Source organism: Planococcus citri, chromosome 1 (genome assembly GCF_950023065.1).
Source record: "Planococcus citri chromosome 1, ihPlaCitr1.1, whole genome shotgun sequence".
NCBI classification, from domain to species: Eukaryota; Metazoa; Arthropoda; class Insecta; order Hemiptera; family Pseudococcidae; genus Planococcus; species Planococcus citri.
Window position 1 is genome coordinate 58,994,469 of NC_088677.1, and position 26,471 is coordinate 59,020,939.

The following is a 26,471-nucleotide window of genomic DNA, read 5'->3' on the forward strand; positions in this document are numbered from 1 at the left end:
CGTTTTTCATGTCGTACGGAGCAGTTTTTATTTTTTTGCTTGATAATTCTCGAATTAGGGAAAGTGTTGAAAATAATGTAAAAATTCGCGTATACATTGTAATCGTTCATTTACTTTGTAATTACTCGTAATTCGTCGTATTATCGAGATACAGTGTATAGCTTACATTTCCGAGAAGTCAACAAACATCTCCAATGACTTTTAGATTTTTCTACTCGAGTTTTATTACCGTTTTGCGTTTTCTGTTCGCATTATGGCGATTTTCCTTCGTTTTATTTTATTGTACATTTTGTATTAGTGTAAATATGTTCGAATACATTTTTTATTTCGAATTGTGCACCGTATTTCAATAGAAATATCGATTCATTTTCGATTTTCGATTCTATACGATGGATTATGTTTTCAAAAAACAAATCAATTTTAGTCCCAAAAATATACTTCCCGATTAAAAATGGAACATGATCGAAAATCGATTGATCGAACTCCAAAAATCGATTTATTTTCGATTTTACATTTTATACGATATGGATTATATTCTCAAAAAACAAATCAATTTTAGTCCCGAAAATTTACTCCTAGTGTTTCGCTAAAATTACCTCAAAGGTCCCCATTTTGTCAAAATTGTCATAAAGCCCAAATTTTTACCAAAATTGTCAAAAGTGCTCATTTGTGTGAAAAAGTCCTATTTCTTTTTAAAATGTTGCTAAAATAAAGATTCTTTTTTTTTGGTCAAAATTGTTAAAATGTTTCATTTTATGCTAAAATTGTCAAAAAGTCCTCTTTTTGCCTTAAACGTCACAGAAAAATTTTTGTTTTCTGTTCATGTGATGAAGGGCATGTTTTTTGACAAAATTGTCCCTAACGGTCAATTTTGTAAAAACTGCCATAAAGCTGTAATTTTTTGCCAAAATTGTCAAAAAGTCATGTTTTCTGACTAAAATGCCGCATAAAGGTCTGTTTTCTGCATGAAATATACCACAAAAATTCCTGTTTTCTTGTTCATGTGATAAAAGTCGAGTTTTTTGCGGAAATTCTCAAAGTCCTTTTTTTTTTTAAAGGTCCATTTTGCTGTATCTACTTACTTGTTTTTATTTCCTCAATCAGCCTAGTTTGTAATTTTGAGTTTACCCACTATTTTTCTTTTTTTCCACTCATCTTTGAAATTGGAAACTTTTGACGACAAAAAATTCTGGCTTTAACTATTTAAACCCTCTTTTCTACCAAATTGAAATCACCTCCATGCACTATTCAAGTGTAGTTGACAATTATAGGGTCTGGAAAACAGGGAAAAGTCGAAGAAAACATTTATTTCAAAAATTGGCCACTCTACAGGGAAATGTTGAGGTTTGTCTGGGCATTTAACCTACCCTCCCCCCTCTTTCAGTACTTTGCTGAAAAAGTTGGGAAAAATAATTTCTCTGAATGGACTGGACTGGACTACAATTTATTTTGAAAATTGTACATATTTTTGTAGGCCTGAAACGAGACATTGATTCGATTCGGTGCAGAATTTGGCAGACATTTTCATAAAATCAAATTTTCCGCTCAATTCGAAAAAATACCATCAATTTTTTTCAGCTCATTTCGAAACCTATTGCTGAAAATACGATTGGTAGCTCAACACGAAATAAAAAATTCGAGTAGGTGTTTGTCAACTCAAAACACGAGTATCGTGCAATGCCAATATAAAGATAACTCTTTGAAAATTTATGTTCGTATATACGTTGGTACTATTTCGACAAAAATATATAGGGGAAGGTTACCAGAACACACAACGAGGAAAAAATTAGGTGAAGGTGGAAAGATATACGCGTGTGTCTGTGTATAAGCATTATATTTATCGATAGGGAATTTTTATTTCATTTTCAAAACCATAGAGTATCTCTATCTGTATATTGGTTAAAATTATGATAGTTGAGTTATAGCGAGCGAAGGTTTACGATATTCCTCGTACGCACACTGTGTGTACTGTGTATTTTTTCCTCGTGTGCATCGGTTTTAGTATGGTGTAGCCGAGCCGAGAGATACACGTAACGTAACGCTTATCACTGTGACCTGTAATATTAACACAGTTTTTTACACCGTTACAAAAAATTTACGCGAGAGAGCAGGAGTAGTCTGATGATGCGGTACGCGTGTCTGTATATAGGAAGGAAGACACCGATACACCATTGGCATCGTATTCGCAACGTCAGTCGCCGCCAAAGTCGATGGTTGATGACGAGAGCTCTGGTACATAAAACGAGAAGAGAAAGAGAGGTTTTGTTAAAAGGATAAAATGAGTAAATTAATGAGCTACCGAGAGGGTATTTGAGACGGTAGCGTCGTTTTTCAATATGAATACGTGACAAAAGATATTTTCACAGGATTATGCCATCTCTATCTCGACGTCGTCGACGGTGAAGAAAAAGAAAACCGAGCAGAAAAAAAATTCTATTTGGGGATCGTTTGGTACCAGTATGTTGAAACGTTTACAGTCTTTTGAAAATATATTCCTATAGGATAGGTGCTGTTGTAGGTCCACCAAAGTACGAGCACATACAATGTTCTCTTGTTCAATGGTCATAATACACCTATATGTATTATGAAAAAAAAAGAAAGAGGAGAAGCAGGCTATTTGAAAAATATCTTGTAAACCTGTTTAACTCGGAAGAAGCTTCTTTCGGGTATTGAATGAGGTTTAATTAAAGCGTCCCGGTCCTAGGGTGGTTATATGGTTATGCCAAAGCACGTGCTGTGTGTGTGGCTTCATTTACGCATAGCATTGTGTACCTACGTAATCCGGCCATCACACTGGCGAGGCGGTGGAATGTGGATGTGGGGTGAATTAAAGCAAAGCTGCTGCAGGCATCGAGCTGACGTGAGAGTCGCCAGTCGCGGTCGTGGCCATTGGTGAGACATATGGTCAGTTAAAAAAGTGAGGTTTTATTTTTCCCCATCGTTCGGATTACCTACCCTATGGTCTACAAAACACAGTTAAGGTACCTGGTAAAGGAAAGATTTATCAGACGGATTTATTAATGGTTTTGACATCTTTGAGAAGATTTAGTTGACATCACTAAAATAAGTAGGATGAGATCTGAGTGAGGGGGTTTCTGGTCGGATTCTTAATGGAGGGGGAAAGGGAATGGGTATTTTGAGGGGTGTTTTTGGATTCGATGAATGTTTGACCTGGGTTTCAAAGTGTTGATGTTTCTATGTCTGAATGATCCAAAAATGGCTGATCTCGATCGAAGTAGTTGAATTACATTTCGGCTCATTTTTATTCCAAAATCAGGTCATGTTTTTTGATTTTTTTTGCTCAAATTTTCGATAGATTAAGTACTTTATCTTTTAATGCTTTGAATACTTCAACGAACATCGTAATTGCTAATTTCGAAGAAATTGAAAATCTTCTAAGTTTTTCCACCCATTTAATTTTTTCGTCGTCAAATGATTTTTTTTCAATTCGGAAAAATGCACTCATTAAGGTATTAGTAAAAAAAAATCAACGATTTTCCCTGAATCGATTCATGCTGATTTTGAGCCATTTTGACCACCTCCCATGTGAATTATTTGATTCAACAGACTTTATAGTTCTCTAAAAATCTTTTTAAAAGGATGAAATTGGGCATAATTTTCCAAAATTTATTCCCATTCATTCAAATCCATGTTCAAAAATCTACAAGAGTTACTAGAACAGCTCAAAATCTTGAGGAATCTATTCAGGGGGTCGAAAATGGAAGAAAAATTAATTTCTGAACTTCATTTAGATGGTCGTGTCGATGAAAAACTACTTTAATTTTCTTTGATATTCTGGTTTTGTGAAGGAAAAAGGAGGAGAGAGGGATAAAATTTGAAAAAAAAATGATCAGGTTGACAAATCAAGGAGTTTTTTAAAAAAATAATTGGTAAACAGCTTGAAATTTCATTTTAATGAGATGATGAGTAAATTGGCTGAAAATTTCTTCATTTTTGGTTTAATTTTATGGAAATATACTCAATATTAGGTATACTTAAATCATTAAATTTTGATTTTTACTGCTAAAAACGGTAGTTATTTAATCAGCAGCAAGTGGAAATAATATTTTATATTACAATTGAACTGTCTAACATCGAATTTCAGCCAAACTGAAGCTCCAGCTAGTTTGAAAGTAACCTTACATAAAATTGTTGTTTACTAAACGAATCCGAATAATTCGAGGGAGGGGAGGGGGGAATTATTCAGTAACGAATGACTCTTCAAAATGTGCAATTATTGTTTGCCTAAGTATGAAATTGTAGGGAGTGCGAACTGCAGTCGAGAAAAAATGATAATGCGTAGATACCATTTATGGAGAAGCAAATTGAGTTAATTTCGTTGTGGTGATTTTTCTGTTTAACCAAAAAAATGAAGGGGTTGAGTAATTTTGAAAATGAGCAAATCTTTGAAAATTTATTGCTTTTAAATTTTAAAGACTTTGTTAAATTTTTGTGTGGGAAAGTAGAAAAATCGTTGAGATCATCTTGGGGAAAATTATGTACGTTAGCAATATGACTGACTGGAATTTCGTGAAAATAGCTCAAAAATGTTTTTGCTGAAATTGTTTGCTCAGTTGGTGAAAATGGGAAAAAGTTGACCTCAACAAAAAATAATGAGTTTCTGTCAATTTCTCTAAACTTTTCTCGATTGGCAATAATGACAAAAAAACTGGCACCATTCTGTTCCAAAATACTTCCTTGGTTTCGTAGACAATATTTTTGGATGTTTTGGCATTTTTGATGCGAAATATTTGAGAAGAAAAAATTCTCAAAACACGAATTTACTCAAAAATAAACGAATTACAAATTTTCAGCCGCTCAGTAGAATTCTAAAAGCGGTTTTGGATTTTCTTTGGAGTCAGATCAGAGGCTAGAGCGAAAAAACCACGATTTTTTCGAGAATACATCCTCTTGAGGATCTAAGTATACATATTTCCCCTTCAGGGACACTTCCGGAGCTAAAAATTTCTCTGAGTGAGTTTCAATTCAAAATGAAAGCCTCCGCACTGAGTTTGGTCAAAATCCAACTTTTTTAAGGGAGGAGTTCAAATCAGAACTTTAGACGGACGTGGAAAGAAAATTGTAGAAATATATCGAAAAAAAGCTCGAGTGTAAATGAGCTCACATCACATCGCCAAATTCAATTTCCGGAGTAAGACTGCTGGAACGTCATCAAAAGAGGAAGATGGCTAGACGAGCAATGGTGGCGTTTCGTTTAAAAATCGCATTTCTCGAATAGTCTTCACCCTGCGATGCCAAAAGCGAAATAAATTACGTTGTGTGTGAAATACTTACGTATTATGATACGTGAAGTGAAGGTGTAGTAATGCAGATTGTATATCCCGTACAATAAATCGATTTTTATCGCGTGGTGTAGTCTTGGGAAAAAAATTCATATCGTCTGAGAAAATTCCAAAACACAAATGAAAGAGTTTTTAGTGCTCAATTCATGCCCTTCCACACCCAGTCTTATCGTCTAATTCATGAGAGATTTAGTCTAGAACTAGAAAAATATACCCGTCTTCCGACCAACAAAATTATCTAAGCGAATAGAAAACACATGTACTGGAGGAAGAAGCTAATGAGTAAAACGCGATAAATTAAACGTTTTTTCCACTTCTTGTTGGTAATTTTTTTTGGGAAAAAATAATCTTATGAAAGACTTATGTACTACGACGAGGGAAAACAAAAAACCAGTTTAATAACGAGAGTATCTAAGTATGTACCTATAAGTAGAGGTATCTGTAAAGAAAATATAATAATTATCAAACTCGGCTCATACATTATTGAAATGCTTGCAAACTCTATAGCAACTCTTCGTCTTAGATATTACAGATACGTATAACGAACTAATAATCTAGTTTTTTAAATATTTATTTCGGGTTAAATGACTTTTTTGCTTCGCCTTCCTCTTCGCGATGCTGCCAGTTGCGTTGCTCCTGCTCATTCTCGTATTATACTTTTTTTTTTCGCTGTTTCTGTTTCGTTTACTTACGTCGAATTTTAACTGATTAAGGTGAAGTCGTCCGTGTTTATCGTCGAACTGGTTCTTTCTTAATTCTTATGTTCATCTCATTATTAAAATCCAGATAAACTTTATAATTAACAACTTCCTCTTTTTATCTGTGAAATGAAGTAAGATTATTACGTTGAACAACAGAGAGCTGCATTTCGTATTCGATTATTAGTATAGGTTTAGCTGATAATGAATGTAATCGATGTCGTACGATTGATGGAATTTTCTTCTTTAGTCGCCATTTTGTTATGATTTTTAGTATTGTGTGCATATTTTACGTTTCAGGACATAAATATGTACTTACTTACCTATCTAATGAAATGAAATGTTTACCAATTAGAACGTTTATTAATTTGTATTTTTCTTTTTGTTTTTCTTGTTGCAGGTAAGAATTATTGGTTTATAGAGAACATACCTACGTGAACTGACTATAAGAAATCGACGTGTTACGTGATTTAGCGAATCTCGGTTTCCGAAACTAATATGGTCGATGAAAGAGCAAGAGGAGGACAGGTTTTACGCAATTTATTATCGTACTAAATCACTACCCAACACCTGGATTTCGTGCAGAATGACATGACATTACTTTAATGATAATATTTCGCGAAAAAATTGAAAAAGGAAGCCTTAAATTTGACGAAATTGTTAATTGGTTCGAGGCTGCGGGATAAACGAAACAGTATTTCGGTGATTTGCAAAGCACTCCAGATGAAGTATTGGACAATTTCCTGCGGCGAAAAACGTTGCAAGGAGTTGATGACGAGCAAAGGTGGGCAGGGGGGCGTACGAGAACCAGGGATACGTATAATTATATCGACGACATAAAGTGAAAATCCTGCCACGAGGGTTATTTTTCCTCGAGATATCGAAACAGTCAAAAAGTTATTAATTACTTTGTGATGGCGATGGCGGTTGGCGGTTTCTCGAAACGTGTGACAAAGGGATGGTGGGTGTGGTCAGTTACCGCATTATAGACGGATATATTACCCAAAGTTTTTATTTTTATTTAGAAAATTCTAGCGGTTAGAATCGATTTACTGTACAAAGTTTCACGAACTGAAGTCGTAAAATGGTGGAATTTCCAATTTTTTCGAGTTCTGCTTGAGCGAAGTTTAGTGAGTGCGCAACTTCCTCGACCAATATCGAAAATTATACAGGAAGTAATATGGTAAAATTTTGACGTTCCTGTATTTTTATTTGGTGTTTTAATTACTTTACTTCCGAATAAGGTTTTGTTTTAGGAAAACTGGGAAGCTTGAGGGGTTGAGTGTGAGATTTGATCCGAATTTCACTCATGTCTAGACTTTCAATGGACGGTTGGAGGTGTGAGAATTCTAAAAAAATTTAAAATGAAACAAAAGAAATCAATCGAATTGAAAGGAAATTAAAAGATGAAATTGGTACTTGTGCCCACCAAAGAAAATGTTTATAATGTATATATAAATGTATTCAGTGAATTGTTTGTGAGAGTATTAATTCGTTTAATGTAATCATTCATGAACGAATTGATCAAGTTTTTGAATGAATCATTTGCAAACGAATTGATCAATTCTTCAATTTATGAATCAATTCGTTCGCGAATGATTCACCAAAAATTGAGTGAATGAATCGATTCGTTCTCGAACGAGTCATTTATATGAATCAACTCGTTCGCAAATGATTCACCAAAAATTATTCAATTCGTTCGCAAGTGATTCACTAAAAAATTCAATTCGTTCGCGAATGATTCACCAAAAATGATTCAATTTGTTCGCGAATGATTCACCAAAAATTATTCAATTAATTCGCGAGTGATTCACTAAAAAATTCAATTTGTTCGCGAATGATTCACAAAAAATTATTCAATTCGTTCGCGAGTGATTCACTAAAAAATTCAATTTGTTCGCGAATATTTCACCAAAACCAAAATGATTCAATTCGTTCGTGAGTGATTCACTAAAAAAATTCAATTCGTTCGCGAATGATTCACCAAAAATTATTCAATTCGTTCGTGAATGATTCACAAAAAATTGAGTAAATGAATCAATTCGTTCGCGAATGATTCACCAAAAATGAATCAATTCGTTCGCGAATGATTCACCAAAAATTATTCAATTCGTTCGTGAATGATTCACCAAAAATTAAGTAAATGAATAGATTCGTTCGCGACGAATGAGTCACTTATATGAATCAATTCGTTCGTGAATGATTCACTAAGAAATCAATCACTTTATTTAATCACCAATCGTTTGTAAATGATTTGATTCGATTGTAAACAGATTAAGTAATTGCAGTACAAATGTTTCAAAAAAAAGTGAATCAATTCGTTCGTTTCACGCCTCCTTAGCCCTATCAGTTTGACCTACAAGGTAAAAATTTGATATTGATGTACTTTTTAGGAGTTTGAATTTTTCCACCAGGTTCCCACCTCTTTGTAGCATTAAAAAAGTGGTACTTCTTATATCGATGTTTTTCTGTCAAGTTTCATTCAAAATTTAAACCCCCGATCGAAGATTGTTTTCATTCTTATTCCAGTAATTTTCCTTTTCATTCCAGTCAGTTCTTAATTATTCCCATGATAGGCCACGTTCGAAGAAAATCCCAAAGACGCAGGCCTATTTCTCACGCTGAAAAAAAAACTATTACGCGAATTTGCGCAACATCGCGAGGGTGACGACCATCGCCTTATAACACATCCAGCAGAGAGGTGAAGGAGTACGTACGGGCACGTGTAATCGACCCTGGTCGGATACCAGACGTGTTAACGTTTCCGAAATACAACATTTTTCGGAGTATGTGGGCCGTGGGGTAGTAGGGTAGTACAAGTACACAACACAGTGGGCTGCTGGTACACGATACGTACGCGTCGGAAATTGCTCGAATTTCGCGTCTAGGCGGAATTTTTTACGAGCGTCATGGTGCAGGCTGAGAATGAGGAGACGTTACAGTCGCTTTAAGGTCGAATTTTACGACAAAACGTGCCTGCACACAGACACAGAGCACAGTGTACGAAAGCTAGTATATTATGATGGTCCTGGTTGGTTTGGTTATATTGGTACAATAATAATATATAAACGATGGAGGAGGCTTTCGTTAGATCGGTGAGGTTGTATTATGCGAATTTATTTTTCGACCACGACGCCATCGACATGTCACAGCCCTGAGAGCTCTTTACGTGTGTTTGCGATTTGCCATCATCATCATCATCATCATCATCATCAGAGAGAACTATGGCTACGTGAAGTTGTCATTACACGGTCATATTCTTCTCCTCGTCTCGATTTGTATGTACGAGTACTTTGTAACCTCGTGTAAATATGACCTTATGGTGCTGCTTGGCTTATAATATAGAGATGGTCGAAAACAGTGAACGAGACTCGGAAGTGACCAAAGAAGTGCTCACTGCCCAGCCTATTTCGTTGATCCAAAAACTCCAAGATGTTTCAGGAAATTTAAGAATTTCCCATCTTGGTCTAGCTGACATGTAGAGCTTTGAGAGTTTTTCTTCTAGATCTACCCGAAAGTCTTAGGATCAAAGATCTTAGAAAAAGGATTCGGGAGTCATTTGCTCATTTTGGGGAAGGAGGTGAGAAATAAAAGGACAATTAATTAAAACACGAGTGCTTGGATATTATACATAATGATCTGTGATCTCAAACTCTGTCTCATGCCTACACCACGCCGCAAGTTCAATACCCCACGGATTTCCCTCATCCCATTCAAACACAAACCATCAGAGTACTCTGTCGAGCAGCTTTAATAAGTATAATAAGTTGGAGAAAGTTTCAAAGCTATACGTGATGGCACAGCCATTTCAGAAGGGCGCAGGGAGCATATTTCTATGGCAATGTCTCGACAATTGACATTGGCTTGCTGTTTGAAATTTCACATGTGTCGGAATTTCTCAACCGCCAAACTTTCTGGCACGCGGTTACCTAATAGTATACTTGACAGGCAGGGTGTTTTCCTCTTATGCACGATACGACGCGATGTGCGAGGGCAACGCGACGTACGACGTGATCCCGTCGAGGAAACTTTATTATACCAATCAGCGTTATGAAAATTACTACAGGAAGTGTCACTTGTCGGCGAATATTCGTCGAATTTTTCAGTCTCTTCTACCTACGTAGAAACCGAGCTTCGCCGAAACGTTAGCGCCGGATAACTTTTCTATTGTGCTGTGGTGTTTGCTATTAAACGATTAGTGTAGGCGAAGTGGTCCGTTTATGAGAATCGCGAATGAAAATCGTTCATTCTGTCCTCAGGTTTCTCCCTTGGCCTCTCTCTACCATGATCAAAAGAAATCAGTCTGTCCAGATCGATCAATTCAAAACTGAATGATTGCTGATTAAAGAAGGGATGGATGTAAAAAAAATGCCATCAAGAAGGCATTATTATTTCGAATTTTCGAAGTGGCTCAATACTTAGGGGAAGGAGCCTGCACAAGATGTTTCAGTTAAATTTCAAAGTTGCGCCTCTTCCCCCCTCCTTGTGTGAAAATGAACTGTAGTGGAATTATTCAAATTTGAACTCGTGACTTATAAAAATTAGTCAATATTTCGCAAGAAAATCAAATATTTTTAGGAAAATGTTTTTTGAACGTTTCTGAAGAATTTTGAGCCCAAAATTGGGTCAGGATTTACGTCTTGTTTTTGAAAAAAAGTGTTATGTGATCCATCAAATTGAGTTGAAATTTCGCGAGAAATTAAAATATTTTGACAACATTTTTTAATGAATACCTATTTTGAAAGAATTTTGAGCCTAAAATTGAGTCATCGTTTTCTGGATTTTTGAAGAACATGTTGTACGATCAATCACAATAAAATAATGTTTTGCAAGAAAATCAAAAATTTCTGCATTAACTTTTTTTGAGTACTTTAGAAAAATTTTCAACCTCAAAATATGTAATGCGCAAAAAATCCAGGAAATCATGACCCAATTTTTGAGCCCAGAATTCTTCATAAGTGATTGATAAAAGTTTGTTGTAATGCAGAAATTTCAACTTATTTCAATTAATTTAAAATTTCTGATTTTTCTTCAAAAATATCTCAAAAACAAAAATCTTGGGGAAAACAAGTCTCAGTCCAATGATGGGAAATTTTAAGCTATATAGTTTTTTTTTCATCTTCTTGGAATTTTTTTCAATTTTTTATGGTGAAAAAGTTGTCTTTTTTAAGCACAAAAAATCAATTTTTGAAAGAATTCGAGAAAAAAATGAGGAAACTCAAATTTGGTAAAAGAAAAATGGGATTTTATTATCAATTTCCAGAAAACTTGGATGGGTTGTACAACAAAAAAGTCAGGAAAACACAATTTTAGAGCGTGAAATTTCCCACCTGTAGGTACCTTGTGGTTCCTTTTTTTCATAACTATAGGAAAGTATCCCAAGAAGTTCAGAAATTTTTGAACCGGATGTAGATTGTAGAGAGATCGAAAGGGTAGCCCAAAATACACCTCCAGCAATAATTTCAGGCTGCTGAATTTCATTTTTCGATTTTTGGAAAAATTTTGAATATTTAAAGGCTTATTTTATTCTCATGAAAAAAATTAAAATTAGCTCAAATTAACGTGAAAGGCTGAAATTTGGTTTGTAAACTATTTTTGACCTCCTTACTTAGTCGATTGGTTGTGGTTTCGAACCGTTCTGGAACCTCTAGTGGATTTTCAGATCTCTAATTTTCGGGAAAACGCCCGGTAAGTAGGGTGAAAATGAAATTCAGCCCCTTCAAACTCGGATTTACCATCTTTGTGACCCTTTTGATCGATTTAGGCACATATTTTTCAAACCTTTTTGTGATAGTTCAAAACCAGAATTCTCTATCTACTAAATTTCACAGCTTTTTGTATGTATATAAAAAGTCAGTTCTCTGAATTTCTTTTTCACCTTTTGCAGCATTTTTTTTGCAATTTAAAAACCTGAAAATTCGCTGGGTGCTCCAAAAAGCTTCGAAACCATTACCAAATCAAACCGGTGGGGGGGGGGGGGGTTGAAATTCCAGTACAAACAAAATTTCAGCTTTTTATGTCTTATTTGATCAAATTTTGATTTTTTTAACGAGAAATAAACTGAATTTGAACTTTTTAAAATTCGTCAAAAGTTGAAAAATGAATTTCAGTATTTTGGAGACTTCTTTCGATTCTCCTCTTCGTACGGTTTAAACTTTTTTGTGTCAGTTCGGATACTTCCCGTTGTATTTGATTCATTTCAAGGAAAAAACCGAGTCACCCCAGGAAATTCATTTTGTTCCAGCCATATTCACGATAAATTAAAATCTATTGATTTTATAACCCAATTTCGAGAAGAAACGAAATAAATTATGTATTCATTCTTTCAAACTATCGGTAAATTACCAGGTAGCCATTAATAACCCATTCTCAGACCCTTACAGTAGGTATTCTTAATACCTGTTAATTGAACCTTTTCATCGAATTATACAGAATAGTATTCAGGCAACGCCAAAGCACCACGATTCTCGCAAAGCTCAGCTGGGCGCAGCATATTTTTCTACGCAGATTTCATACCAAAACAGTTTTCAACTCAGCCTTCTTCATATGGCTACAGCCTGCAACCGAACGAAATACTCGTAAACGACCTGAAAGAAGGGTCGATGCGAATACATATGCGATGGGGAACCTGCTGCGTCGCAAAAACCAGCCGCATATGCATCTAGAATTCTAGATTCGCAAATTTTCCCACGAAAACGTTATTTCTTTTTTTTTTCTTCTTCTAGCTTCTCGAGTTGTTCACATTTGCTGCGCCCTGCGCCATGTCATATGTACTCGTATCATCGGCCATAGGGCGTATATGTATAGTGTAGTAATTGCTATTTTTAAAATGCTCGTCGCGCAGTTATGTTGATTTTCGAATAATCGGGCTCTCATTGTTTACATACATTAAGCATAGCGAAGTACCGTACGTTTGGAATGATTAAATTACCATGCTTGGACTTGGGTGGCTCGACAAGTCGAGAGGGGTGGACGACTGGACGTTTATATGTTCGCATGTACGGATGTATAAATTGAAAAACAATATTCTAACGTGGAGAATTTTAGTTATAATCACGAACTACTATCTATAGAAGAGGTACACTTCTACGTAGGCTATAGGGATACCACGTAAACTGAGATTTTAATGTGTAGTATTTATTATGATGAGCTAAAATACATTATTACGTGAGTACATATATGTAGTATATACCTAGATGGGTACGTAAAAAGGAGGCGGCACCGTGTGGTGCCCATAAACGACTCGTATATTCGTAAATTTCACACTAAAACCCAGGCATAGGCACAGCAGAATTACTCTATGCTTCTCATCTATTGCGTATTTGGTGATTTTTTTGCGCACGCGCAATTTTAGAGGTCAGCTACCTCGCGTTCCTAGGACACGTCAAGTTTTTCAAAGCAGGATACGCGACGTAGGGCAGGGATTTGTGTTAATGTGGAAATCGCCATGTAACGCTAGAATTTTCACGAATAAATTACTGGTACGCAAAATGATGATGCGAACAATTTTTTAGATTAAAGCTCGGATTCGAAATAATTTAATCAAGCTGTAGATGAAATACGCGTATGCGAGCGTGATTCGTTACAATTTTGATTCGAAATTATCTGAATTTGTTTATTATGTAATTTGATAAAGCGAGATCCGAGCATTTTTATTCATCTAACGTGTGATAATTTTTTCATCAGATTGTTATTTAAATTCGATGAAATTTGATCGAAATAAGAATTATGAATTTTCAGGGTAATTAATCATTCAGGTACTTTTATTAGATATCATCAAACTCGCCGAAATGGGAGGCGGGGGGGGGGAGGTATTTGAACATTCTGTTCGTGCTTGGAAATTTCCACATTTATCAATACCATGCGTTTTTCGCAGCATAAAAAACACATTTTTTTTTCTCACAACCATCTAGTGATTCAGTCAAGAGTTCATTTACAGAGAAGGGAAAAAAAAGTCAAAAAGGAAACAGGTTCTCCTAAAATAGGTAACGTGACACCATTATTAACCAGCTCGAAAAACGCCTCACCAATTCGAAAAGTAGTTCAAAAGGCAAACTGAAAGAGGTCTTTATACTAACACAGAGCTATAGTACATACATACATCAACAGCACCACCAACAACAACAACAACAACAACAACAACAGGTAATATACGACTCGTTAAAGGGGTGTAAAAAAATGCATTGGGGAAGGTTGTCAGAATTGGAAGAATAATTCGAGTTGTTTTCTTTCTCTCGGGTTTTTTCCATTCGAAAAACAAAGCTCCCCTGTTGTTTTGCAACGAGGCCCATATAGATTTCATGCATAAGCTCTATGCCACTTGTATGCATGAGCCCGTCAACAAGTGACACTCCATGCAGTGCATAGCAGAGCAGCGCTAGAATGAAAGGAGTAGAGAAGAGTTGTAGCGCATAGTAAAGCAGGGGCGATCGTTAGGGTTGTGAAATAATACACGTAAACACGCTATAATTCATCCAGCCCATGTACACTCGACTGTTATTATAATCGATTAAAAAGAGAGTTTAGAAAAAGCGAAATTCTCTAAGTGGTCTCAGCGGGATACGCTGAATGTTCCGAGTACCAAATTAAGGTATTTCTGGAATTAGTTTCGCGTATTTTGGTATCGGCGTGGGCTGGGTAGAATTTCAGTGCTTATTTTGGGTGTGTTTTGTTGATGATTTTCAAATGAAGAAGGGTCGTTCTGATTTTCTATTTTTAATAAATCGATTAGTTTGAAACAGGTTCAGTGATTTAAAGCAGAGGGGCAGGGGGAAGAGGGTGAATCTTGAAATCTTTTGCACCTTTGTAAAGAAAAATATCAAAAAGTCTCCTGTTAGAATATTTTTAAAATCTGGGGAGACTGTGAAGACTTGATTTTTTCGATGGGGGGGGGGGTCAAGTATGGGCAGATTTGATGACATTGACGCGATACGAAAATTCATTATTTCATTTTACCAGGTCGCGAAAGTCGCGTAAAGATCGCGAAATTAGTGTAAAGATCGCGAAAGTCGCGTAAATGTTGCGATTTTTACCAAAAATCACCAAAAAGTGGCGAAAAATCGTCCCGACTTTGAACCTGATTACTAAAAAAATACATTATCATTCGTAAACCCAGTTTTTATTTCGTTAAAAAATGGGGGGGGGGGAATAACTGAAAAAAAAGGTCGCGAACAGTCGCGATTTTTTAACATTAAATTTTGGTAGACACCCTGATTCTTAGAACCACTTTGAGGTGCACTATCTTAACATGAAATTGCGCCATCTCTCTACCTGTATTTAGATTTTCCCATAAAAAATACGTATTGAAATGTTCAGAACATCCTGTGAATATTTTGCCCAAAATTCCCCAAACTGATTAAATTTTTTCAATGTATATTTTCTTTCACTAGTCATAGTAAAATATTAAGGGACCGGATGAGACTTTTGGAGCATACTATAACCTAACAATAAGGGCTAAGATACAAAATATACATCTTTTGATGCTTCTTTCTCTTCTTCCTCTTTCGTGATTGCATAATGAACGTCTTCCTTATGAAAAAAATCATCAATTCATTTACTATCGAGTAAAGGCAATCATCGATTTCGCATGCTAAATTCAACTTGGCGAATTCAACGATCATCGATGGCGCGAACACCGAACCGGTTACCTCTCTTGGTACGTAATATAGGCGAACGTAAAACGGAAACTTAACACAATACCAGAATCTTTTGACAGTGTGCTGCGGTAACCGTTTCGTAGAAAAATTTCGAATTTTTTTCAAATATCCTTCATCGTTGTCGGCTTTGACGTTAGAAACCAGTTGGTGAAATTATAATATCGCCATCGTATGTGTATATATACCCATAGAATGTCGGCTTGTTTATGTTGAGTATTATTTTTGGTATGTTTTTTATGTAGGTATTACAAGCACACAATTAAGTATAGCGGTTTATTGAATCGTTTCCAAGGTCCTTGTAACGTGTTATAGAGGATTTTACTTCCACTGTAGCTCGTGTGATGGCCAGCAAAGCAGTCTTGGTTGTTGGTGATGTGAAAAATTTGTGAAAAATGGATCAATTGACAAATTAAGGTTGTTGTTAGAGGTACTGAAAAGAGGGATGAACGAAGCAAAATTGCCTTTGATGGTCTTGTCAAGTTCTCTTATTGAGATTTATGCTTAAATAACTTCAAAATTGTGAAAAATGATTTGTTTTTTGAGCATTCTTGAGCAGGTTGAAAATGGTGAAATATCTCTTTAGATAATTTTATCGATTGAAGATTTCAATTGAAAAAATTTTCATCAAAATTAGTCCATTTTTTCTGAAAATCTCAAAAAGTTTTGATCTCTTTGGATAAATATTGAAAATTGAAAAAAAAAGATTGCTCACATTTTGAAAACCATCAAAAAAATTTTCAGCCAAGTTTCGATGAGCCAATTTGAGATTTTTTAGGCCCTCCTTGTACTTTAATAGGCATCTGTACCCCCTCTCACTCCCTTTCTCCTCGTTAAATATTACATACTTATGTGTAATCATCACCCAGTTCATATTTTAGCCATTTTTCAACTCAATTTGAAATATACCAGTCTACTGGCCCACATCAGTTGTACCATTTTTCAAATTTCGAATACTCGTTCTATCCATAAAATTACTCCTATTTTTTTCATCCTCTTCTCATACGCCACCTATGTCGTAATTTTAGAAACTCGCGAGGCAATTTCCACCCCCTCTAGCCCACTCTTCACTACTGGAAAATTACTACGTAGGTCTACCAAGACTATTGTGACACTATTCGCGATAAAAGAATGGAAAAATATAGGTATACACGGTACAACACAATTGTCTTTTTTTACTCCAACAACAACACGAATAATAAATATAGGTGTCCTTGAAACGAGGAGCACGTTTGTTGGTATAAAAATGACTAATAAAGTCACCGCGATTTAGTCAGAGCGCGGGGCCGCATTGCATCGTGCCACGAGTAAAAGAGATAGAAGCAAAGGAGAACACGAGGAAAGAAGAGGAGTGGTACAGTAGCGAACATTGAACATATCGTCTGTAGTAGGTAAACCAACTAACACAGTTATAGAACAACAACAACAATAACAACATCGTCGGCATAGCCTTTGGCCACAATCGGCGTCATATACCATTAGACGATGGCGACTACTACAGTCAGACTCGAGGCAACAATCGCATGAGGTTTTTTCCACCTCTCTGCTGCACCGACCTATGTACAAGGGACGACATGCACCATAGGGCACAACTTCCGATTAAAAACGTAAAAAAAAAATGTTTCTTCCATGTGTATTTACCGTTTTATAAGGGTTTCATTTACATTATTTTTTTCTTTCCTAAACGTTTAATACACGCGGTTGAGTTGTTTATCGCGATGACATGACATGCAAGCCAATTAAAGCGGTAAATACGTCGTTAAAATATTTCGACAGTTTTCAACATCGAAGCGCATACTTTTATGTGACAACTGTTGGAGGTATTAGGGAAATTCCATTGGTCAAGGGGTTGAGATGTGAGAAGAGTGGAGGATAGAGGGAGCGCGAAGTTGAGGATCTGAGAGCAGGTGTAGGGGATTTTTGGTGATTCATGTGATTGGATGGGGAGGGGTGGGTTATTAGGTATGTCTTTTAAGATGAAAATTTAAAAAAAAAGGTTAAGTAGAATCGAAAAATTATAAAAGCGTGTTTTGATGCCGGGAAAAGAGACTGTTAAAAAGTTTCAATAACCTGAGTTGATTTTTAGTATATTCGATGGGGAGGGGGGGTGAACTACAATCTCAGAGGTGGAAAAAAATCATCTAATTTTTTGTTTGAATTTTGTGATTTTTCCTTGTCCAGGAAAATAATTAAAAGGAGACAAGGAGAGAGGGGGAGGGGGTAAATGATCTCAAGAGGTGGAAAAAATTATCAAATTTTTTGTTTGAATTTTGTGATTTTTCCTTGTCCAGGAAAATAATTAAAAGGAGACAAGGAGAGAGGGGGAGGGGGTAAATGATCTCAAAAGGTGGAAAAAATTATCAAATTTTTTGTTTGAATTTTGTAATTTTTCCTTGTCCAGGAAAATAATTAAAAGGAGGAAAGGAGGGAGGGGGAGGGGGTAAATGATGCATCAACGTAGATGGAGAGTCTTTGATGAGAGGGGGGGGGAGGTGTGGAGGGATGTCGTTTTTATTTGCTTAAAATTTTTTTTCATTTTCTGAAACTGCTTATTTTTGAAATTGCAGGAGACACAGAAATAATGATTGGAAATTTGAGGCACCTTTAAAAATTCATTCGCCAGCAGTGCTATCAATTTTAGACTTTTTATTTCCAAAAATTTAAAAATGAGATTTTTTTCCAAAGAGAATTCTCTAAAAAAAATTGGAAGTTTGTTGAAAGCTATCCCTAATTAAATGGTATTTTATGGCGGCAAATTTTCAAAATCTGAAATTAACTTTTTCACTTTTTTTTGTGAATTTGGGCACACCTTGCGTTGTCTGATTAGACCAGTCTTGATGAATTTAAAAAAATTAAGAGTACTAGTAATACTAGGTGGGTGAATTGATTTTTTTTTGAGATCTTTATCGCTATGTTTCATTCGCAGTTCATTTTATCTCAGTAATTTTCGAAAAGTAGTTCCAAATCTTTCAAGAGTTTTTTGAGCTGGAGAGAGGAGGGGGGAGAAAAGTAATTTTTTAAAAGTTATACGAGGGTCGGTAGAAAAGTAAAGATCCCTATTTTTTTTCTCAATGAAGAAATCAGATAAAGTAAAAAACTATTATATTTTCAGAAACTACATTCTTTCAGCTATTTTTTGACATAATAACTTAAGCGATTAACACATTTTGTCACATCTTAATGAGAGTTTTAAAATATCTCCTCCGCCCAATTTTCGTCCAATGAAGTAGTTTGCAGTATCACCCCATTTTTGATATTTGACGGCAAACCCCCAACTGAAATGCATCCACAGTTAGCCCAGAGGTATGAATGTAAGGGTACAAGTGTTCAACATGTGCGTAAGTGGTGGTCTTTAGTCCATGAAAGGGCCATAAAGTTGAAAGACAAAAAGGCGCCCAGGTTGTCTGTTTGGGCTGGCAGATGCACTTGTGCTAAAATGGTCAGAAAGAGCTTCAAAATCACTGTATCTGATTTGGAGGGTGATTTACTGGTGAATTAGACGCGTTATTCGCACTTATTCGCCACATAGCGGGGAGAAATAGCAATATTAAAAATTGTGTGCCTTATGGGGTTGGACGAAAATTGGATGGAGGAGATATTTTAAAACTCTCATTAAGATATGACAAAATGTGTTAATCACTTAAGTTATTATGTCAAAAAATAGCTGAAAGAATGTAGTTTCTGAAAATATATTAGTTTTTTACTTCATCTGATTTCTTCATTGAGAAAAAAAATCGGGATCTTTACTTTTCTACCGACCCTCGTAATAACTCTCCAGCTCCAACCCCCTCCACCCCTCCTCGAAAAAACACTTTTAGGTGAGCCCATCACTTTTTTCAAAATTTAAAAATTTCGTCGAAAATTGATAAAAATCAAAATGTTGTGCAAAAAGGAAGAGAAGGGGAATTAAAAATCTGGCCAAGTGTTTTTAAAGCATAAAGGCACTAATTACCACACTTGATACTTGGTTAATTGGTCTCAAAATCCAATTTTTTGGACGGAGGGTGGAAGGGGAGTGAGGAAGAATTTATATTTACCGTTTGTACCTTTTGATGCTAATTTTTTCTGAAAAGTGCGTTGTTTGAGAAAATTGTTGAAATACATAGGTATACGTACCTAATGGTCTATACTGGTATGTCTTTCTATCAGGAGTAGTAAAGAAATGAAGATTTTGGGGGGGCTGTTGAGAGGAGAGGGAGAATCATCAAAGGTATTATAATTTGTGTCTATAGCTCCAATATGCTCCATAGTTTTAGTACGAGTATTTCAACGTTTAGCTTCTCCATGATTTTTTTACTCTTTGAAAATTCATTATTTCAATTAGGCGGGTAAAGATCATTTTTTTAAGAAAAATTTCAATTTTGTCTTATTTTTAATATCTATCTTATGCTGAATAAAAAACTTCAAGCGCTCTGCTTTTTGGTTTTTTCGGTTTCAACTTCTCAGCCCAATTTCAGTTTTCTAGATTTTTTTTTCAATTTCGAATCCGTTTTCTAAAGCTTGTTTAATGAAATGTTGCAATTTAGAGAGGTGAAAGCAATTGCATGAAGTGGAAGAAGGGAGAGAATAGAATGGGAGGAGAGGTGAAGGGGAAGAGATCAAAAAATCAAAAACTGAATAATCATCAACTGCAAACAGTTCTGTGTTTCACTCCCCAAATTTTTCAATTTGAAATGTGCTTTTCATCCCGCCCCCCCCCACCGAAATAGTGCAACAATTATAATTTATTGTTATCACTTTTCGAAACTACTTTGAGACACTTGTAATTTTTTACAATTTAAATTTTATAGTTTTTAGAACTAGCTAGCCCTTCTTCCTTCCCTCTTGACTTTTTTATTCGTCAGTATAGGTAGCAACTAGCAATCTAACTATAAGAGGAAAAGCCAGCCAGCCTACAAAGTCACATTTTTCCTTTTCAAAAGCTGCCTGACCTTGACATTGAGCGGAAAATTTCGCTTCAAAAAGGAAAGTCGAAGCTCTGCGGGATGCTTTTTTCGAAAGGGAGTGAAGAGAGGTAGGGTACCATTATCATCTAAGTGCTATTCGATGTCACGTTTATGGCCAAATGGCGAATCTTATCAGTATAGAGGTAACTTATTGTGTGCATTCTGCCTGCATCGCTGCGAATACGTTCTTATTATACTTACTTGTTTAAGTATATTGTAAACATTTGTAAGTCTGCGTTATTCAGGTACCCAGATGAGACGCAGGTAGAGGAGGCAAGTGTGTAATACACAGTGTATTGCGTCCCATCGGTATTATCTAATATTGCCGAACGAATGGTACGTTTTAATGTGCGATGTTGCCGAATACGCGAGTCGAAAAAGTGCTCAACATTCGGTATTCACAATTCACATCGGAGAGTCGGTTAGCTTTGGGCACCGCGCCGGTATGCTTGGTCGAGTATTTTTAATTGACGACCGTGAATTACTATCAGCTTTTTATACAAACATACGAGAGTGCGCCTGATGCCCTGCCCTGCCTTGCTCGAACCTCTTGCCTCTTGACACCTCGCATCTCCCAGTATATTCCGGCGGCGTACGATGTCTAAAACAGCGTGAGCTGTGTTGCTCTTGTGCTCTTCTCGTACGTAATCATTCTAAAAAAGCAATTTACGAGTACGTACATTACGTCTACGTACGTACGTATTTTTATTTATAACGTATAATTAAACCGGTATTTTGCGCATGCGTACCCGGCTCCGGTCCACGCTTACGACTATCACAGTATCAATTGATGAGGCCGCTTCTCATCTCTGCAAATAATAGCCCCGTATCTTGGTTGTTGATTTTTTTTTTTCATTCGTTTGTATTTTCCGTTCCTTTGATAGCGTGAAACATCGCAAACAAATCAGCAGTCATCGTCCATTCCATTTACGTGTCGAGTAAAATGAGAGAAAATTATGTAAATAAAACGTATCCTGTCTCAGTCTGCAAATAATACCAACTCTTAACTACCCATCATGGACCGACCAATGGTTGTAGAATTTTAATTCCTATGTGTGTTTTTCGGATGTTTTATTAGTTTTGTATTTAATTAATCCACGAACGATGCGTATCGTATCGTGGGGAATTTTATAGTACACATTTTTCGATCGAGCTGATGAAAATTTACTCTCTACCCATCGCCGCGCCTCGGCCACGCATCGTACTGTTGTTGGTTGCGTACATTGACGCCTAAGGCGTTGAACTTTGCGTTGTTAGGCATCGGCTAGTACGTCAATTTTCATTGTTCCTGGTGACCATCGGATCGCATGTCGATTCTAGGTACTTGGCTGGCAAGGCGTGGGAATTTTAGAGGGGACGGGGTCATGGGGCATGGGGAATGAATTTAGGTTTCACGCGAGACTTCGTTCCGTTATTTTCAGTACACATGGCGAGCGGAGCGTTCGAAATTAACGTGATCGTCAGCCAAAATGTAAAGGTTTCAAAAATGGAAAATGGATTTCTCGCTACATACTCATAAATTTATACCTATTTCCATACTCGGTGCCTGATCCGGCGTGCCGCTTGCCAACGATGACGTAAATGACCCAAGTTGGCGCAATGACCTCTAACGTGGAAAATTGTGTTGTGCTGTTTCCCTCGTTTTTTTTTTTTTTGAAAAGCATGAGTTATCAGGAGGGATTGTTAAGCTATAGTTGAGGGGGGGTTGGAAATAGGGGAGGGGGTGAGGAGAAATGCTGAATTCTCAAAAACTCAGCGAAGTATTAGAGAGGGGGGAAGGGATGAAATACTGCTTCATGTCTGCAGAAAATTGTACAATTTTCAAAAATGTGACTAGCAATGATTTTTTTGGAATTCCTGCGAAATGAGAAAGTTATAAATTGAAAAAAATAATCTGAAAAACTGTTTAAAATGGGGAAAAATATAAAAAATCGTTCAAAAATTTAAGAAAAATATGAAAGTTGTGTGATAAAATTCACTTGAGAAATTTTAAAATGAATAAAAAATATAAAATTAATTCAATTGAATAATTTTGATTGATTCAACTACCTAGAAATTCCAGAAAAGTTCACAATTTTTTGTTGGAAATTTCACTGTTTTGAGAGCATCAAGTGTTCGAAAAAGTTGGTCAAATTCAACAAAAAAAAAATTGGAAAAATTTTCAAAAGTTATATAATGATTAAAATTTGGAAAATTGAAAAGTCTAATTTTTTTTGTCTTGTTACATCCTTCACCTCTAATTCTAGGATTGAAATTATATATTCGGTTTAGAGTTAGTGTTTTTTTTTGTGGTGGAGAGAGATCTCATCTCCCTCTTCCTCTTTTCATACTTGAAAAATTAGTTTTAAATTAAAAATTGTTACCTACCTTGCTGAAAAGTTGAAAAAAATTCGCATTTGGCTAGAAGAATTGAGGAAAATTGGGCTTCGGGTTGAAAAATTGAACTTTTAAATGGCAATTTTCACTACTTTGCTCCTTTTGTGCTTTCTGGCCTTCGAGCAGTTCCTGAATTTATTTATCGCAAGTCATAAAGTACTCCTGCTCCTATTTAGGTTACGTATTTTGATTCAGATACTCGTTTTTCAATAAAAAATCTCAAAAAATTCATGCAAACTTCCTCTCGACCTCATTTACGACACGTACACTTGAAAAAAAATCAACGAATTTATGGCTGAAAAAACTTAAAAGACATGTAATTAAAATTTTGTAAAAAATCTCAATTAGAATCCGCACATCTCTCGTCATTTAAAATGAAAATTTCCATCATTTCGGTAGCCTACTTTTATATTAAAAACGTTTTTTCGAAAAACTCGACACGAGAAAATGATGTTTAATTTAAAGGATGTTGAAAAAAAAGAAAGAAAATAGCCCACACTGTGTATATTAAAACACCACTTCTGCTGCCTCAACCAAAAAAAAAATCATCGCATTTAAACTTTTTTATCTTCTCGTTCCAACTCAAGAAGCAATTTTTTTCATCTTTATAGGCAGTTGGCTTTTTATATGCCTCCCTTTTTTTTGACTACTTTTGTATCATAGGTAGGTAGGTACCTATATAAGGCGGTAAAATGTGGGTGTCTTTTTCGTCAAATTAACCGAAAATCGAAAAATTTACCTGGCGATTAAATTTATCCGACCCATTGAACTGCATACTTTTGCCAACAATGTTGTGTGAAATTGAATCTCTCAAAGGTTCGAAAAAATATTAAAGTTGGGTTGGTGGTAGATCGAATAAAGTTTATCTTCTCCTTGTCCTTTTCTCTTTTCGTCTGCAGAATTATGATTGATTATCAATTTCAACTTGTCTATATAATGTCAGTGGTGGTAATTTTTTGGATGCTGTGATTATTTTTATGATTTCTGAAAAATTTTAATTTTGAAAACTGGGTTGTCTGTATTTTTCATGCCTAGCTCAAATGTCGGAAACATCATTTTTCATTCGATTGTTTTCTGGAGATGATAGATGGGTGCGAAATTTAAGAAGGGAGGGGGCTTCAAATTTCGAGTAAATCGATAATACGATGATTTATTTTTCAGAACTTGGTGTTTTTTGACATTTGACTGCGAAAGCTCTGTAAAATTGGGACGTGAGATGCATGGGTAGAACCCGCCTTAATTATGTCTCCACTTTATATAGAGTTATGGGCGAAATAAATCATAAAATGAGCTAGTATCTTGGTAGTCTTAGGTACCTAGTATACCCTGAATAGTAAATATCTTGTCCTTTTTCGTTTACAAGCTTAATATTTATTAGACTGCGTATTGTGTATGGTGCAGAAGCCGAGATGAGACGAGGACATCCGCCGCAGCAGGTTACAAAGAAGAGGAGAGTGAATTCGGTCGGTGCCTGTGCCTGTGCTTGTACAATAGTATGTGAGTAAGGCCAGTGCTAGAATAAGGCAGTGACAGTGGCTGTGGCGGTGGCCCAGCCTACAGTGTCGAAAAGAACACCGCTATTGTCTTCATTGTATTTGATTAATGGCCGAAAAAGTGTTATCTTCATTTTACTCCTTCGTTATAGTAGTATACTACATATATATAGGCGAACGTGTATTGTGTCTGGTGCTAGTGTATGTGTGTGTCTTGTACCTACACATATAGTAGGTACATCAACACTGCATCTAGTATACTGTATACTGTATAATAATTTGCATAATGTAGGTGTTTCCGATGATATTCGTTCATTGTATCGGTACAGTACTGGTTCATGAGTTTGTACATATAACTCCTTGTGTATATTAAGTACCGATTTTGGGGACTACTGTCGGTGACCTTTGTCACCTGTTTATCGCCATCGGCAATTTATTTTTCGTCACGCATCGTCGACCATCTCAAAGTGTACCTACTCGAATCAAATCACCATCAACGAGCCGGATGTTGGTTTTTAGCTACCTACTGTCTACTTAGTATCTAATACATATACTTACTCGACTGTCTTGCCCGAGATGGTTTATTAACGAGATTTTGTTTTTATCTGTGTGTTTGCAGCGTGGTCACATGTGACCTACCAGACCCCGTCTGGAATAAGATGAGTGTCGCTAGTTCCGGTGTGAAGAAAAGGAAAAAAACCGAGAACAAGCCACAATCCCAAATGTAAGTCGTATTCAAAGCTCTTATTATCGTTTATGTATGGGTAGGGTTGCTAACAGGGTGGGGAATATTTTCCGGAAATAGGATTGATTAAATTCATAAAAATAATGATTATATACACGTAGTTTCATATTTTGGATTTGGAGAAAAATTCTCAATTGGTCTGAAAAATCGGGAAAAGTCAAGAAAAATCATTCTTGAAAAAAGTGGCAATATTATCGATTATCGAAACATATCAAATCGATTATCGATATCGAAGAGTATTGATGTTTGAAATTGAAAAAAATAAAAAATCAATACCAATCTGAATCAATCATCTGTATCAAGATATCGATTATCGATATGATTGAATATCGAATTATCGATTATCGATGTGATTAAATATCGATAATTGATATATGCATAATACAGAAGATATCGATTTCATATTTTGAAAAATTGTTAAGCTCCACACAGAGTAGGTATTGATATTCGATTTCAAAAGATGTCGATTCTCTCGATTGCGAAGAATATCGATTTTTAGTGGCAAGATCAAGAGTAAAAATTTCTGTGGTTGTATCAAGGATTAGTACCTAATTCACCAGTAGTTTCAAGTTATGAGTAATTTTCTAATTTACCAGTAATTACACGTCATTTACCAGTAATTACACGTTATTTACCAGTAATTACGAGTAAATTACCAGAAATTATGAGTAAACTACCAGAAATTACAAGTAGTTTACCTGTAATTATAAGCGATTTAAATAGTATCGAAACAATAATTTTCCTATCATTTGTGGTATATTTTCTTATCTCGACATACCTAATGATACTGATAAAATAACCGAATCTAATGGGAAAATAGTTAAAGAATTGACGCATATTTTGTGTGAATTAGATAATAGAGTTGTCGTAAAATTTTGAAGTGAATTTTTTTCTTTATCGACAGTGGCAAAATTAACGACGGAATGTTAATTGGGCATCAGTAAACAAGCATTTAGAATGTGTTTCCGGTCGTGATATAATTTACCATAATCGCATTTACCCACAAACACCTTCTTCGATGCGATAAAGGATGACGATACAGTATAGGCTCGCTTTGGTAATGACCATTATATTAGGTATATGGTATACGATGAATGAGTATTCGAGTCGAGCACACAATCACAATACATATACTCGTAGGTATCATATAACGCAGCAACGCAGCTATAAGTAGGTAATGCAGAGTCAGCTATAAAATAAGTACCGGTATCATTCGTATATCTATACGGTCAACGGTGTACCTGTTACGAAAGCATA

General features: G+C 35.7%; 1 protein-coding gene across 12 annotated transcripts in view; it reads left to right on the top strand.

Annotated features, from left to right (window-relative positions):
• Positions 1–26,471, top strand: part of LOC135833124 (myb-like protein AA) — a 342,443-nt gene that overhangs the window by 262,467 nt on the left and 53,505 nt on the right. For 11 of the 12 annotated variants that reach the window (XM_065346769.1, XM_065346765.1, XM_065346771.1 and 8 more), the window contains one exon: positions 25,089–25,193. The exons of the other annotated variant lie outside the window; for it this stretch is intronic. In XM_065346769.1, the coding sequence (XP_065202841.1) occupies positions 25,129–25,193 (65 nt within the window). In that variant the 5' untranslated portion in view covers positions 25,089–25,128. The remainder of the gene's footprint in view (positions 1–25,088; positions 25,194–26,471) is intronic. 12 annotated transcript variants of the gene reach the window in all.